An 18656-nucleotide genomic window follows, 5' to 3' on the forward strand; every position below is an offset into this window, starting at 1 on the left:
TAGATCTCTACCTAAGATATCTTTGGAGTGATAATCGCCACGCTTGGCAAGCCGGTTGGCAAATTTGGGAACAGCGGAAATCTTACAGAATTATTACACAATGTGAATTCTAAAAAATTGCATTTGGTAATCGAATCTGTGACCTATGATCGCAAGTTTCAATTCTCTACGGCGGGGTTACCTTTTCCCAAATTTTTATACCTGTAACCGATTACTTTATGTAATATCACAAACTATTAGTTTCTTATTATTAATATTTTGTTTGTTTTTTGAATAATATTGGCTTAAAACTAAGAAAAAGGATGGTCTAAGATATATTGTAAAACTTTCTTATTTCTGTACATACAGACCAACGAAGAAAACATTTTAAATATTTACTTTTTTAAATGAAATACAATTGACAGCCTTAGGACAGGATATTTGTGCGCGTAAAAAAGCCGCCTCCATTTTGCGTAAATAATAACATTAACAATGCAAAGTGAAGCATATTGAGGAAGTTTTTAAACTGTCAAATTTAATATCTTAAAACGTTTTCTCTGGTCCTTGTTCGACCCTTGGTTTTTAAAATGGAGTTTCCTTATATGAACTGTTGGAATATATTTTGGCGCCATGTCTTGCGTCACTTTTGTATCTCCGCTCCCTAAATTGTTTTAAATAAAACGGACACTAATTATAAAATTTATTGTCAGGTTAATTGGATTGGGGACTATAATTAAATACTTATGCTATAATTTTTTTTTATTGTTTATGTGTTTGCGATAACTTTTTGATTTTATATAATTTATCGACATTAATTTGTTTCCTTTAGAGATCTGTCTTGTTAAACATTCAAATAAATTCTTCAATACACTGCGATATGTTATACGGGGTTATTGTTCATATGTGTACAAGTTGTAAAGGAGTGAATGTGCTGATTTTCCGTCGATTAATGCGTGGTACATTGTATTCTAAAACGGTTTAAAAAAATACAACGTATTATAATTAATTATGATTTACTATTTTAACTACAGACTTTGACAATTTAATATGACATATTTTAAGTTATTACATTATTTAGGATAACAGGGAATTAAAGGTTTTCATTCCTGTAATCTTTTATCCCGTATAACAAAGATTGTTAATGAAAATGTAATTTTTATATGATTTTGTTTTGTTAAAAGTTTATTTCGTTATTAGTTTTTTCGACATTGAAATGTGACATCTATCGACAAAATTTAAAACGAGGTAGTCTTCACCGCCCGCCCAATGCAAGCCGCCTGAAATTTTATTACAAATTCAGCTTGATAAGGAATATAAGGAGAGATGGCGCTACATACAAAAGTTAATTGTTACTTATTCATTATTTAGAGTTAGGCTTAATAAATAAAAAGTTTATTTGTAACATCACTGTTATTTTTTTAATTTATATTTTCATACATGTACAAATAACGCGATAAGAAACGCGAACTATTTTAATAGTAATTATTATATATGTGATAGGTTATGAATATTAATTATTTCATTATTTAATTTTACTCAAAAAATATTTGCTTCTTTGCAGATCTGCATGTAGCCGCGCGCAGTATGCGTGGTGTCACGTGACTATAAATGGCGTCCGACGCGCGCTCGCGTTCACCGCAAGATGGCGCGCGAAGAAGGCGCGACTTCTCCAGGTCCCCTGTATTTACCAATTTTCAATTCTTTTTTTATTTTATATTTCATTAACTAATAGACTCTAACAATATTATTTTTATGTAATAATAGTCGGTATATTAGATATCTTAATTAGTGCACATAGTTTTAAAAATAATTTCCAAATCATATAACAACTCTAGAAATAACTATAGAAAGTAGTTGTCAAAAAGTTATTATAAATGTAACAGTAAAGTGGATAAGCGATAAAATGTCATATTTATTACGATAAAAAATACAAAATTGTGCTACATTTTAAATTTATTAAAGTTAAAAGCCTCGCCCTCGTCTTTTAAAGAGGCACTTGTTCCAAAAGCAGTGAACATGAGGATGCTTACAGTCTCATTCTTTGTTGGTTTTCTGATATCAGATCTGAAAAGAATCTACAGAATATAAATTATGGCGTATCGAAACATTACGCTTCTGATAATGACCATCAAATGCTTTATTATATCTCAGACAATGTATGTTCGCTATCTTCTAGTTCACGGAGCGAGTATAAATCACGACTTTGTTTTCTGCAACAAGATAGCAGATGTAAACATTATAGCGAGGTCGCCGCTTCACGAAATCGTCAACGTTCACCTATTTATATACGAAGCATATTCCGCCCGTCCGCCTGCCGGCTGTCCTTGCGCGAATTGCACTTGCGAACCATTGTTAAGGTCGTCAGAATACTGGTGCGGACGCAGGCCGCTGCACTATCTCCAACTGCTATGAAACTATTGGAAATCTATAGGAGCTGTTTATTTTCAGCAGAGGTTGAAATGATGATGAAGAACCTGTACAGCATAAGCCTAAAGCGTTCATTATTATCAAATAATTCTTGCTCGAATTTTGAACCCAGATTTGATTTCGGATGCTGTCAGTCATCAGCGCTCCGGTCAAAATTGTCATGTCAGTGGGTTCCGTATCCCCAATTCTCAGTCAATCGAGCGGTCCATAGGAGCGAATATTCAGACACGAATCATCCGTTCGGATATAACTCGCGGAGTGGGTCGCGGGGAATCCTCCCGGAATTCGGCGGCGAGTCGGCCGTCTCTAAATCCGTCGCACTCGCGGTCCAGCCGCTCGTCGAGTCGCGCGTCCGCGTTTAAATATACCGTCGCGTCCGCAGGTCGCCGTACGTGACGCTGGGCGCGGTGCGCTACACCGTGCGCCGCGTGCCGCCGCCGCGCGCCTGCCCGTGCCGCTGCTGCTCCGAGGAGGCGGTGGCAGCGTGCCTTGGCCGCGCCAAGCCCGACCGCCGCACGCTGGATCGCTTCCAGCGCCGCCTGGGCCGCGGCGCGCGCGACGACCGGCCCTCGCGCCACCAGCGCCTGCAGGACCTCACCAAGCGCCTGCTGCCCCGCGCGCACGCTGCGCCCCAGCCGCCCCCGCCGCCCCCACCCCCGCCGCCGCATTCCGCGCCCGTGCTACCGCCTGTGCCGCCGCCGCGCGTGCGCCACCGCCACAGCCCGCCTCGCGGTGCTTCCGTCGACCGCTACGACGACTTCGACGCCGACAACATCACCCTTGTCCGCGTCGAACCGCGCTCTATTGTTGGCTCCTACGCCCAAAAAACTATACCCTACAGAAGCGCCTCCTTCTCGCAGGGAGATTTCACTCAGGATAAGTATTATAAAGGAACCGATCGACAGCAATCAATTTTTGATTTTGGAAAAAAATCCGCCAAAACTGAATCTGCACAAAGCGGTACGGATGGCAACAATGATACAGTAAGCCTCGCTACTGAAGAAAATGTAACTGAAGGCGGCTCCGTGGCCTCTGTAGATTCTGCAGTGGGTTCTGATGAGGGGCTACTGGCACATGCTTCCCCAGCTCCTCGGTCACCACCGCCCGATGGGCCACATAAGCAGTTCGGTGCTCGTTCTTTGACTCATCCATTACCGCGACGCGTGCCTTCAGTGCGAGAGGAGGGCCCGGCCGACGCGGGCGGCAGTTTACCCGTTCTAGCTCCGCGCATCTTACATGAACTTCGCGAGGAGAGTGACGGCTCGCAGGCCGACAGTGCGCAGGCGCATAGTGAAGGTACTTCTCCTATGGAACCTGCTCAACCATTCGCTTTCCCACCTCTTCCCGATCCTCCCCCGAACGCGTGTGCCAACATAGACTGTGAGTGTGGTAACTTTCCTGTACCCAGCGAGGAGACCGCGAGCTCGATTGCGAGTTCGATACCCGTGCCCGTGTATGAGTGTATAGTGAAACAGTGGTCGAAAGAGTTGCCGCCCGACGAATCGCAACGCTCGGACGCGGCGTCCGATGGGTCGCTGGACCGGGACAAGGAGGATGAGACAATTACTAGTGAACAAGTGGCAAATTTGTTAGCAGCCGTACAAAACCCATGCACGCCAGCCCCCATTGGTGCCAGAGAACGTCGCCGACCGTTAGACAAGACTAAACGAAGGAAAGGAATCTATATAACCACAGCAAGTGATGACGGTGGAGATGAAGATCCACCGTCCTCTATAAACGGATGCAAACGCGAAAGTAGTGAGGCATCTCTGCAAGAAATGCGTCTCTCTGCCGAGGCACGGACTTCCTCGGTCCTCGGAGACAAATCGGACGACTCATGCACTAACGGACCACCGAGCCCAGCTGAAAGCATAACTCCAATATGGCCAAGGTCAGAGGAGCTCCGTGCTAGACGTGCAAGGTTCTCTCAACAGAGTTCCGATGAGAGAGAGGAAGATACATACAGGGTGCGGCGAAAATATGGAGTGACTTCACGCGGCGACTCTCCTTCGGAAGCAGAAAGCGATACTTGTTCACGTGATCGGACTGCCTCACCATCGCCCTTCAGTCCATCGGATACGTCCGATGTAGAGGTTAAAAGGCAGCAGTTCAATAGAGGTCCCTTCGGTCGCAATTTAGAGGCACCTTCTAATCGATCGGCTGAAGCGGGCAGAAGGAGTTTTTCCGATGCGACCGTTCCGTGTCGAAAGATCAGTGCCGGCGCCGCGCCGACGTCTGCTAACAGACCACGTGGGCCCACACACGTCAGAGCAACTTCGTCGCCTTCCAAATTGGCAGGTGTGAAGCCAGGCGCTGATTTGTTGGCGGAGCTATTGCGCGGTAGCTCTGAAGCTCTTTCCAACTCGTCGACCTTCGACAACGTGATTCTGACGCTTCATCAACACAATGTAAGTACATCTGTATAATTTATAGTATGTTACTGTTCGACCTCATTTCCGTTGCAGCAACAAAGTTGAGAAACTAAGGATGTTATAATGTTTGTCTTTGGTAGAAAATAGATTTTAAACAAAACAATTTAGCTTTTTCGCTAATATTAGTACAGATTAAGTTCCTATTTTTGCCCGTCGGTTCGTGTCATCTTGATGGCATCCACTGGGTGCGCCACCGATTTTTCTTATCCACGACTTTATTCACGGTCGTGTTGTGTGTTTAAATACATTATCCGTATACCCGACGTTCCTCGGGCCAATGTCGTATGAATCACGGCACAGCTGTTCCAGAAACATTAAAAATCTTAAGGGCAATTGAGTTTATTAATATACCTCTGACACTGAACTTACCGCTCTTCGCGTTAAGGACAAATTAAGAAATTTATTGAATTAAAATTTTTTCTCCCTTCTTATGTTTCATTGTGATTTATACGTTTTAAGATAATTTACTTTTGCGGATTTCCGTCTCGTTTAAAGCTATTAAAGAATTCATTACACAGTTCTTTACGTTTTTCGGAAAGATGATTGTATACATGAGCAGTTTATATTTTTAATCGTTGCTGTTTTTATTCCGTTTTATTATCCTTATTCAGAAATTATAATTTTAAAAATGAAGCGGTTTTCTTGAAAGTTATAATAAATCTTTTAATTTTATAATTCACGCATATCTTTTTATTTTTAGCTCAAAAGATACTGCACAATAATAGAATTTGACGACATTGCAACACGGATATTTTTCTACTTTCGATATATTTCTTGATCTATTTCATCAGGTTCCTGATGATGAGTGCTATAATGATACGGACCTGTAGTTTTGAATTACAAAACCTTCCATAGCTAACGCTTGTCACTTTAAGACAAGACGGTGTGTCCCATTAACCCACAAAATTTAATAGTCAGGCCCTTGAAGTAAAAACACAATAAAGTTAACACACTATTTGGTGAATATGTATGTCGCGGTGAAATCGGTTTTAGCATAGGATGTTTTTTACTAAGTACTACCCTTCTTTTCCTTCTACTGTGGGGCATGGCAGTTATTTCGGACTCGTCTCGGCTATAACCCTGTGGTCTCTTTATAATGGTTGTTGTTAAAATTACGGGAATATTGCCGCATATTTATTTTAATGACGATGGCCAAGTTCCTCCACTAGGTGGACCGACAGCATCTTCAAGGTCGAGAAAAGTCGCTGGATAGGGGCAGTGCAAGATTAGTAATCATTGCGATCCTTTGGGGAAGACTTTGCTTTGGTGTGGGCGTATATCAGCTGACATGATAATGATTATAATGATGAAAATATGCGTCTACAACTATAGGTAGAATTGAAGTCTTACGCGTCACTCTGCGTACTGCGTCATAACTAAGACTGATCGTTCCGAATCCGATGCCTAGAATTAATCATGCGATTGGAAAATGACGTGTCGTAATCTTTTTCTACGTGTAGGTCGTTGGTTGCGAACTGAGAGAGAACAAGGATATTTTGTCTTAGGACCTCTGCACTTGTTAATACCCCCGGGAGCTTGGTCGGAAATCACTTAGCACCTCTTATGCCGCGCTATTTAATTTATTGAAACCCACCTTTCATTATCACGATTTTAACAAGGCGGTGAATTTATTGCATAAAAATATTTTAATTAATTTCAAAGTTACCAAAGAGACATTAAAAAAGATTTCTGTAAATTACAATGCTTGGTATTCTGTCAGAGAATTTACAGTGTTTTTCAGGTCATGCGATCACGTTGGTATAAGGAATCCAATGACCTGATTTCTAACTTGACTGGATTTTATGAAATGTTTACATAGGTCATCGGAATGAGCGTTAAATGATATTAAGTGATAGATTTTATCGCTTCGTAAACTACTTTTTACTAGATTATAATAACATAATTAAAAATTATAACGTCAGTAAATTGTAACGTCATATATTCGATAGTACTAGACTAGCATCGACCGAAGAATACATGCTCTAGATACTTTATATGCTGTATATCTCTATCATATTTAATTTCAATTAGACTCCACTTTTAAAAATTACAGAATATACGTTCCGCAATTTGGTGAATTCTGTGTTTTGATGGTGAAATGTCAGTTTTTGTAAATGAGGAATTATGCAAAATTTTATTTAGCAAGTCCTTCTCTTTTCATGTTCATTCTTGAGTCGTATAACTTACTATTGAGGATCGTAACTCTTTTTTGAAAATTTGTCCAGCACTCCATTTGTGCCGGTCTTTGACACTGTATATTGCTTCTTGCTGCTTCTTCACTGTATTCTATGATATCGAGCGTAGTTTGGACCTGATCGGATCTGTAAATGGTGCTGTGACCTCGTGGTCGTTGTTCATTCAGTTTTTCGGTGATCGAAGAATTTATTTATTTATTCTTTCCTGGCTAGGTGGCCGAAAAACTATAGAGTCGATTTGTGCATCTAGTGCCGTATATAAGAAAGGCGAGTAGATACTCTGAGTTACATAAGTATCGATGTGCAAGTTATGGCATTCCTGGCTACAGCACCGAAAAACTCTAGGACTTGAAATAATTTTAACGTTCATTTAATAATCCTTCAAAGAACCACTGTTTGGCTACCCCTTTTTACGTCATAAAAATGCCAAATTTATCATCGTGTTTCGCTATTTTCCAAAAAAATTGAAAATGTTTTATTTTACAATGTAACATGATTTATAAATATATTGTTTTTAACTAAATATAAATAAAAACAGTAGTAGTAAAAAATTTGTTCTGTAAATCTGTTAGTGTGAAAAGTACCAATACCTTTAATATACAATTTTCATGAGCAACCTAGGTAACTTAGAAGGATGTGATACTTTTGAATTCAATTTAAACGAATCAATATTTTGTCTTAATTAAGGCACAACAAATCTATCTGCACGTATCGGATCGGTGATTCATTAGGTCAAGAAACTGTGTACAGTAGTTCTTTATTTAGATTTGGTACGATAGTTCTTTGAGATGAACAAGGACGCTTCGCAGATTCTGCGAAAATCTTGTCTTCCGATCGGTAATAACATAACAATCTTTTCATCGTAACATGTCTGTCTTGTCATCTTATTTGCTAAAAAGAAAACTTTTTAATAATACTTATAAAAAAATATTGTTCAATATTCTTTGCTATATGTATTAACTTAACAATTAAAGAAATATTTCTATATTACAGCACGAAAAAATTTTTGGTCACCAGTTTGTTTGTACTTTTCTAAATTAAAATAATTTGTTTATAATAGTAAAGTTAAGCGAACTGTGGTACATTTAACGAGAGCAACAAATAATCCTTAATACCACGGTATAGAACAGGGGTGGCCAAACTTAGGCTCGTGAGAAAGCGAAATTTATAATCGTGTTGCTACTATAATTAATAAAAATATTTAGAAATTTTGTATTTTATAACTTAACATGAGTAATACATATTTTGTTTTTTTTTTATATATATATTTATTGCTCATTATAATATGAATCATTGATAACTTTTCGCTATAAATATATATGTATATATATTTATATATACATATATGTCCATTGCAGTAAAAATCTCAGTAGAGGGATCGTAGTTAAAATCTGTGTAGTGTGTAGTCTAAAAACATATGTCAATACATTTAATATACCATTTACATGAGCAATTTACGTTTTTATACAGATTTAAAAACTCAAATTTGTTTTCTACTTGCCGTTACGACTGTACTGCCAGAAGTTATTCGCCTGTCGCTGTCCAATAGGAAAAAATATGTAACATATATCAGAGTTATCAACTTTTTAATTGATTAAATGTGAAATTAATAAATTAAATTTGTGACTGTCGCAGTTATCAAACGATATGATAAATCTTTAGCGCTTGAACTGTCAAACGCGAGAAGCTTTAAAGCAAACTGTCAAATACGAGAAATTTCAATAATTATTATATTTCCTAAGAATTTTTAAGTTCCTCTGCATTTTTCTTATTTTTGCTCATTAGATTTTTGTAGAAAGTACTAGGTATTTAGAAAAATTGATGAATTAAATCGGTAAATTGGTCCTCAAATTAAGTCTAACTTTAGGCAGGGTCATCCTAAGAAAAGAAAGGCATTCATTTTTAAAAACAAGATATTTTTAAAAACATATACTTTGTGTGAAAAAGCTTTGAAGGAGTGAATGTATAGCTGATTTATTGTCAATTATTGTAAAGCATACCATGTTCAAAAATCAATGGTTTCAGAAATAATTAATAAAGTAATCATAATATTTTTGGGTGACCGGAAATTAATGTCGCTTTCTTAAGTTAAATTCATACGACTACTTTTAACAATTGTTTATTTCTAATCAACAATATATTCACCTTCGTTATCAACAACTTTTAGCCATCTAGTATACAAATTTTGAATGCCGGAGCGCTAAAAATCAATCATTTCTTAAAAATCAACTTTTCTGTAAAATATGTCATCAGAAACGACATTACTTTCCAGTCCCCGTATGGTTAGAAAAATCGTTAACAGAATTCAGATTACACTTTTTCAAATTAATTATTTTTTTTTCTATCTGTCCCTGTAGGTACAAAGTCTAGAAGTTATGGGCCTCATATCGTATTGTAATAGAAGAAATAAATTAATGTAACATTGATCAAGAAGAAGTTTCAAATTGATCACTTTATATAGGGTGATTGGAAATACATGTAAAAGTTATAAAGCATTTTTCTGATAAATGGGTTAAACATTTACTATTAAAGGATTGATAGATTTAATGCAGCTGAAAACTTAGTTTCGGTCTTACTGCATTGCCGCGTGTAATGTTTAACAAGTTATATCAACGCGCCTTATATTCCTTTATTGACTAACAAACAAAGTTTATTTCTAACAATGCAGGAAATGCAAATTAGGAGTGCACCGTATGACAGGAATGATAAATATGAAACGTCTCGTGTGCGGCAATAAATAATTCTGTCGCTGCTTTCAAAACGATCATTTTATCGTCGAGAGATTTTTGTTGAAATTTAATCGGACACTTTGGTTTTCTTTTCAACACGGCAGTACGTTACTAAATTAATTTTGAGTAAGGAGTTATTTTATTGTGAATTGTGACGTCAGTGGAAAATGATTGAAGTCCACTTCAGTGTAATGAATTTACTTTAGAAATATTTCATATTTAAATTAAAAACAGATCTTTTGGGAACTCTGAAGCGTACCAAGCGTTTCGACTCAACATTTCTGATCCGCACAGCCCGAGTATGGAATTATTTGCCGGTTCCCTTATTTTCCGAGAATTATAGGTTCACGAGAGTGAATAGGTACATACTGAGTCTGCATGCTTTATTTTCGACTACATCGTTGCTTTCTATCGGGCGAGTTGGTGGTCAAACGCAAATAAGACAACTTTAAAAAGTAACACACAAGTAGTTAATTTTGCCCGAAGTTATTGATTTACGAAAATTAATCGATGATGTCGTTTTATGTAAGAATGTGCTAGATATTTTATAATTTATGTTAAAAGAAATAAACTTTAGATGATTATATTCATTACGAAATAGTAAAGAAAAATACTCCTAGAAAAGCATTTTTTTACTTGCGCATGCAGGGCTTTTATATGAGTATAGGTATATTGTATATTGTATAGGTAGACAATTCGAACAACTGGTATTAAATACAAATCGATTTATGTAGAGTTTTACGTTTTATTCAATACAATTTAAGACAATGTTTCTTTAGTTGAATTTATTCTTTTTGCACCTTAATAGCAATCATTGCACAATTTTTTTTTATCAAATTCAATGTTAAACTTTTAATTTTTTTTCAAAATAGTACAATGGGTACATTTTACTACATTTAAATTAATAATAACTGAGAGGTATAAGACAACACCCAAAACACAATAAATTGTCTTAATTTACAGCCATGGTGTACATGAAAGTACAGTAACTTCCTTGTTTTTTTTTTTTTTAAGAAACTTTATATTTTGGGTACCGATTTTCTAACACTTTTAAAGTATTATATATTGGTGCTACTGAATAATTACTTTTAAATCTGAAATTAAAGGTATATTATTAAATAAATCTTACCATAAAATTCAATAGCTTTTGGTTAATCAAAAAGCGTGGAACTTGTTTTATTGTCTCACTTACATGGTTGATGTTATAATGTACATATCGAAAATTATTAAATTGTTTAATTTTATTTAAATAGAGCAACATTGAGTTTATAGGGTTATAGGCTCTTTTTTTTTCTACGTATAATGTTTGAAATAATAGGCGATTTAAAGACGAGTGCCTATTTGAGTAAAGATAATTTGATTTTTGTATTTTTCAATGTATATGTCATAGATACATGCGAGGGGGAGGTGTACCTGCCTCTACGTTGCGTAAGTCTACCCGGTAGATTCTACCATCGAGTCGTTTTTAGTTGCCCCCCACTTCGTTGCGTTTTCCCAAGGCGTGGTACACTAGATTCGGCAGTACGATATTAATATTTTGTGTTCTGCGTAGACTATTATTTTATTTAATGATAACACTTAATATTAGTCAAACGTGTGACTTTTCGGGAAGACTTGACGAATATTCTTTAATGAAACAAGTTTATTTTAATAACCGTGTCCTAAGCGACACAGAGTCGCCTATATTCCGAAATTCGTAACCGTTACCTTGCTCTATAAATTTGCTAATCTTTCCGATTTGTTATACGTCTAAAGAGGATTAAAGGAAATGTAAACTAATGGGGAACACAGGGTCGTACTCGCAATAAATCTTTTAAAGAATTATAAGCCGGATGTTATGTTTATAAAAGAATTAATTTTTGAGGACATTTATTATTTTGCTACATTTCAGTTGATTTAAATACATCTTATCTTCAGATTTACTGAAAGCAAAAGATTGTAAAAGATGTAGAGTTAATAGTTATTCGTTGTTGTCGTTTCTGCTTATAGACGCCCACTACAAGGCATAGGCTTCCTCCAAAGATATCTATGAGGAAATACATACTAATCATCACGCTTGGCAGGCGGGTTGGTGATCGCAATGTTGTATTTTTAAAGAAGTCAAAGTAATAACCTTAAATATAGATATATATATATATATATATATATATTTATACACATATATATGAGATCTTTTCCGTCAACAATTTGTTACCATAATCTCTTAGTCGCTGGGTTGACCGGTACTTGCCATTGTCTTACGATCGCAGGTTAAATAGCAGTAAGTCCAAAGACGTAAGCCTCGGGGTTAAAGAGAAACAATCATCTTAAAAGCAAGAACATGGGTCCGCATCGCGAAAACGAAGAATTCGATCGAAATTGCATATATACTATAAAAAATAACGAATGAAATAATGCTAAGATATATTTTTTTAAATTTATAACTATCTAAAAATAATAACAATCCTTTATTATGAAAGATGTGGTATGAACAAAGTACTCTTGATAATAATTGTAAACAATACATTTTGCTTTCGTATATTTATGATATGAATGGTATCATTGTTTTTTTTTAAATTTTAGCACAGCATAGATCATTTACTATTGCTGGCAGTAAAGAACCATATTGCGAGTCACAGTAAATCTACTAACGGTTTGAAAATAAAATGTAACTTATTATAAAGATCGTACATTCATTATCACATTTTAAAATTTTCTTACATCACAATTTATATACAACTATAATTTAAATTATTTTGTTTTACTTCGTTCTCCGGGAATATCGTTAAAATACACGCCTGTTTAGATTTCGCATATTTCGTGAATTTATATCTTAAAATATATTTTTATATTTGCGTAATGTCTATCAACGTAAATATAGTACGGGAAGGACATAAACTATTGCATTTAAATAACATACAGGATGATTAGTTATTGATATAAAAAAAATTGAAACAGTAAAAGTTATTTGCTGTCAATCAATGTATGATGTATGGTGTCACGTTAACGCTATCCTAAAATCAATGTTCTTAGAAATAATTAACAAATACAAATTAACAATAATTATTTTTACTATCTGTCCCTAAAACTAAAGACTTTGTACTGTCAAAAGTCAATGGTCTGAAAAATTTCAATTAAAAAAAATCTGAAAAATTACAGAGTAATCACTTTGTACTGAATGTTTGGAAATGGGCGTAAATGTTCTAAGATTATTAATGATTAATGACCTCAAAATTCACTCGTTTAAACCTTTTACAACTATAACTAATTATTACGTATAAACAATGGTTTGGTATAATTCATTTAGGAAAAATTTAAATTGGAAGTAATTTTTTTTTCTTTCTTTACCTTTTTCCGAACCAAATGCGTCCCTGAACAAGCGTATTTTAAACAGAACCCTTAAGAAAGTGACTCATCGGATAAGTAGGTCAGTGGCGTTGCGCCGGCGTCGACTGTTTGCATCTATGTTCGTTTCTAGGTTACCTTTGACTACAACTTGCAGTAGCGGCGCCATATATTCAGATACTCCTGCAAGCGCAATCAAATCGCATTCAGCATTTGATTTGTTCGGGCTTAACCAGGGCCGTACTGAGGTCGACAGCAATTAATCAATTAAGCTAGAATGTACAGTGACTACATTGATTTATATTATTATCTATATGGTAACATTCATAGTAATCACTTGTTTATTTAAAGAATGAGGATACAGAAATATAAATAAATCACAAGATATAGACAAAATAAGAAGTATTAAAGACGGTATTACCAATTATCAAGGAAAAAGAAGCTTTACGTCATAGGAAGAGACAAAATTCAAATTTAAAAATTTTGTTTAATCAAAATATGGATTATTCGGGTAATAAATGCCTAAGATCAGCGAAAAACAGGCGGAAAATGCGGTATTACATAGTTTTTGAATAAGAATATTAATTTTTATATTCTCCCTAGCCCTAGCCTCGAGGTAAACACGTTATTGTGTGTGCTTTCGTCTATGAAGTAATTACAGTTACAACCATCTGCACACAAACGTTGCATGACTGATATTTCATTTTTTAAATAAGGATTTTCTGAGTATTATTCAGGTCCTACTGTAAAGATATATGCTTTTTTTATTGACAAATTTACTAACTTGTTGAAGTCGTGTCCTTGGTAAACAAAATTTGATTTGTTTCAAATATTCACATTGGTCGATATTATCAATCGTAGGTAGTGGGTTTGATTCCCGTGATATAATATAATATAACTCACACTTTCTACACTAATTATATATGATTTCCCCTGCTCACACACAAGGATGGGTATTCTCAGGGAACTTGTAGCAGCGTCCTTTTCGTATTATAACACTACACCGCGATCGCTAACATGCCTGCTGAATCGTGGCGACCATGTTATATCCCCCATAGATGTCTTTGGATGATACCTAAGCCTTGCTGTAGATATCTGTGAGCTAAAACGACGACTACGTGACACTGTCGGACAAAATTAGTGCTATATGCTTACATATATCAATACGTATATTTTTTTTTCCTTAGGAAAAATTCGTGAACTCTGCTATACTATCCAGTGAGAATTTAATACTGTGAAAATAGCTGAAATATGCGAGCTGTTTTAGCAACCAGTCGTCCAATATTATGTCTTGGAATACAATGTGCTTGAATATTAAAATACATTGTGTTTTATTCTGTTATTAATTCTATTCGAAATACGTATCTCATTAATTTATAAAAAGCACCTAAATGCGAAAATATGTTATAAAACAAAATATAATACAACATTAAATCATTAATTAGCAAAATTAACATAAGGCGTAACATCTTGTCATTGCTACTAACGCAATCATTAGGGAGATCTAGATCGTGTTATAATTAAATCTGCGTAGAACCTTTCACGGTGTGTGCTTATCATATAAATCTTCCTCGATACAGTCAGAGGTTGAGAGTATTTCTTTTGTAATTTTGATATTAATTACAAATGCAAAATCAAACTCTATTTTGATATAAGTAAAGAGTTTGTAAAAAACTATTCACCTAGATATTTATCTAGAAATCAGTATGCGTAATCAGTGCTTTGATTGACTATACGGAGATAAGATTTAATCTTTAATCGTTTAAATTCTTGAAACAGAGAACACAGACAGAATATTTAACGTACAATGTTAGGAGATTTATTTTAATGTACTAACATTACATTTCGGCTTCATTATCATAACGATGTCATTAACGACACCATCATATTAGATACATCTTCTATGACGCAGAGCGGTACGTTATAAATACATACCGCATCTGTCAGAGTGATTAATTTAATAATTAACATTTACTAGACCAGAGGCTATTAATTAACTTTATTCTACTATTTTAATAGCGACGATGGGCTCACTTCTGTAACGTGGCTGCAAGATTTAGTAGCCTTTGCCTCAAGAGAAACTTCGTTATAAGTCGAAAATATTTTATAATATAATAAAACTATGTTTTACATTTAAAAAAAACATTCATGTTTAATGCGTTATATTGTTTTAATATGAACATACATCAGTCGTGAGATCTGTAAAGTAAATATACCTTTTCATTTTCAACTTAAATAATAATACAGAAATAATCGAAAATAACCCAGTGAATTGGCAATGGGCAGATCAAAGCGTCCGGAACAGAAAGTCGTTAGAGCCATAAGGTTCTAGAGAAGAGCCTACGGTTCGGGAAGCGCAATAAAGAATGTCAACCGACAAGATGGAGTCGACTTTGTTAAGGTCGTCAAAAACGCTTGAAGCAGGCGGCTTCCAACCAGTCCTATTTCCAACTGTGATTATCTGCCGTTAAAATGATCATGACGAAAAAAAAAGTGAGTGAATGTGTGAAAATATCAAAAATAAACTCGTATATTTTTGTGATTATATGTTTTTATCATAGTTTAACAAATTTTCTCGAAATAACTTGCAATACCTCCAAAATTGAATGAATTATAAAAATCAGATGAACAATTTTAGACATATATATCATAGAATAAATTTAAAAAAAAGTAATCATAAACAAATCGAAGCGGAAAATGTATTGCAACAAGTCTTTTAATAGGCTTTTATCATGATCCCTGATAATGTTTCATTGTCAGATTTAAAAAAAAAAGTGTCAATGAACGTTTGTATCCTATGGGTTACTACACTGTAACTGAATATAGCACACCTTGGGAATGTTGTCTTTGCCTTCACGATATTTCAATTATTATCATATATATGTGAATCTACATTATTTAAAAAACACATATATTTTCCCGCAGAGTTTATTTCGGCTGTTCTTTTTAGACATGTCAACAAGATATTTAATCCATCGTATATTAAATAAAGAATTTCGGATTTAAATTTGATTGTAGAACATTCGTGTTAATTGTATTTAAAGACGTCACAACAGATTAAATATAAATAAGTACGGAATAACAATGTTAAGTTTATTCAATTACCCTCGCTGAAATGACACTATCGTGATATTAATCTTTAAGACCCTTGACCCGGAGGAATCATCTCGATTGAGGCAACAAGCTATCAAAACATTTTAATGGCTACTCAACGAACCACACAACCCGATGTTTATTTCCATACATGATCAGTCGAATGTAATCGATTACCTTGGTACGGAACGCATGCCGGTCTTGCGGCGCCATATTTATTTTCAGTTTTAGGCGCCATTAAAATATTTACGTATGTCATACTGAGGAACAGCGGAAAAATTGTCAGATACGTAGACATTTATATTTTATCGTTAATAAAACTGAGGTCAGGTAGATTTTATATTATTTAAAGTGTTATTATTTATAATATCACTTCTTTTTCGTCTTAGTAGTATTAAAAGTGAAATATATATGGTTTATTGAGTAGTTTTAGCGTTTTTATCGACCTGTATTACGTAGTTGAAAATGTTGTACAAGCCTATAAATACTTTAGTATTTATTAATTTAAATAGGTTCGGACAGCAGATGACTTTTACATTTTTAAAATCAACATAAGCAATATAGTCTAAAAACGCCGCGTAAAACATCTCTTTTTAAGTACATCGTGATTATCATTTTGGATTTTTTTTTAAAGTAAAGATAGCAAATGTTGCTAAAATTAACTATATCACATCCAAACCGCATTCAAACCAGAGAGCATCAGTCCGGACACACTCCATCCTCACGTGTTGCACATTTCGGATTATATAAAATTTCACATATATATTTATATAACTACAACAGATTTCCTTAATAAAAAACTATTTCCACCGCTATTTTTTTGTGATCTACACTGTTATATTAGCATAAACAGATTCCGCATGTTAAAGGAGGCAGAGCAAAGAATGTGCTTATCCTAAACCACGTTCACGTAACTTAACTTCAGAACTTCCTACGGAATACCAGCTCAGGCTGTTATACCATTTGAAATATTTCCAAGTGCATAACTCAAGTTCTTTATGATAATGAAATATTATTGGTTAACACTAAAATCAATAGAGAATCATCATTCTTATGGAGATTAATGTTGCCATTTATATGGTCACTTAGACTGTATCTACACGTTGACCTGTCATTCTTTTGTCTATAAATTATTTATCCTTACTTCAAACAGATCGTAAAAACAAATTATAGCTATGCAAATATGAAAAAGGATGCGCGTAGGAGGATACTTTGTATTTTTATAACATCTACTTTACATATATATTAATTGTCCGAAAAATTTTTAGTTGTAAATATCTATAAGTTATGTGGCGTCTACCAAATCTCACTGCAATTGATGATGGTAAATTTGCTAAGCTTGCGGTTTGTGATGGGTGAAAAAATCACGTGATTGCAACAAATGTAAACTATATATACCGCTGCAACAGACTATTGCTATGAACAAAAGCAAGGATTAAAATAAAGAGTCAAGTTCGACTACAAATAAAAAAAAACGTAAATGGTAATAAAAATAAAAAAGTGTAAGGCTAATTATTCGTGTCATTGAATAAATAAAAAGTATATGCAAAAATTGCAAATAGATGCTGCGGAATAAGAAACAATGTAATTAGAAATGTAGACGTGTTATGTAGAATATAGAATGAAGATCAAAACGTAAAGAATGAAAGATTTTTTGAAGGAAAAAAAGTGGGAAAAAATTTGGTGAGGAAAGAAAGGAGAAAAAGAAATATATATAATAAATTAAAAAATCGTTAACATCTTCATTGTAACGTTCCTGCCCCAAACAAAAGGCGGAACGAGAAAAAAAAAACTTATAACACACCTCTTCTGATCTTACAATTAAACAATAAAGAGTCGCTTCTGAAAACAAAGAAACGACATTTAAAGTTTATTGTAAAGTTATTTTTTATTATTTCATATTTTAATAACACTCTTAGAGGAAAATTTTTATCAATACAATAACTTATGACAGTCCTGTCAAAAACCACAGTAAAGGAATGTAGTTTATTTACATACTCTTAGTATATTTTGTTACCAGTAAGTAGAAGTTTAAGTATTAATAACCTTGAAGTATGAACTACAACCGAACCATCTTTTCTACCCACAATCTATCACGCTCACAGTCACGTCAACTTGCGAATTTGTTGAGTTATATCGACTACTCTCATTCGTCTACTGATTTCCTGATCCCTGATCCGACCTCGTGGAGAAATCTCAAGATAATCCTCCCCATGACTATAGTCTTGGTAACCGGTCCTATTTAAAAAACTGTACAGAGGCTTGTGTTCAGCAGTGGGCGTCTGTGCAGCTTATATGATAATTTTTCATATTGATGAAACTTGGCATTATGGTCCGAAATGAGAGACTACGTTTCACTGCATTCATATATTAACATTATTATATACGCTTATACATGTGTTAACACGTACGTACATAAATTTACCTTTCTTAAAGCTTAATATTAAGTTAGTCGACTGCGTCATTCCAAAACTTTA

At 34.8% G+C, this 18656-nt stretch overlaps 1 protein-coding gene across 1 annotated transcript in view; it reads left to right on the forward strand.

The window, feature by feature from the left end:
- The window catches only part of LOC137920168 (rho guanine nucleotide exchange factor 17), a 178399-nt gene that overhangs the window by 57698 nt on the left and 102045 nt on the right, over window positions 1-18656 (forward strand). Inside the window, exons 2-3 of the mRNA XM_068763423.1 lie at window positions 1541-1652; window positions 2789-4814. Coding sequence (XP_068619524.1) covers window positions 1588-1652; window positions 2789-4814 — 2091 coding nt within the window. The 5' untranslated portion in view covers window positions 1541-1587. The remainder of the gene's footprint in view (window positions 1-1540; window positions 1653-2788; window positions 4815-18656) is intronic.

This window comes from Battus philenor, unplaced genomic scaffold (genome assembly GCF_028537555.1).
Source record: "Battus philenor isolate CCGP_79_NKW_IND1 unplaced genomic scaffold, ilBatPhil1.0.hap1 SCAF_18, whole genome shotgun sequence".
Taxonomy (NCBI): domain Eukaryota; kingdom Metazoa; phylum Arthropoda; class Insecta; order Lepidoptera; family Papilionidae; genus Battus; species Battus philenor.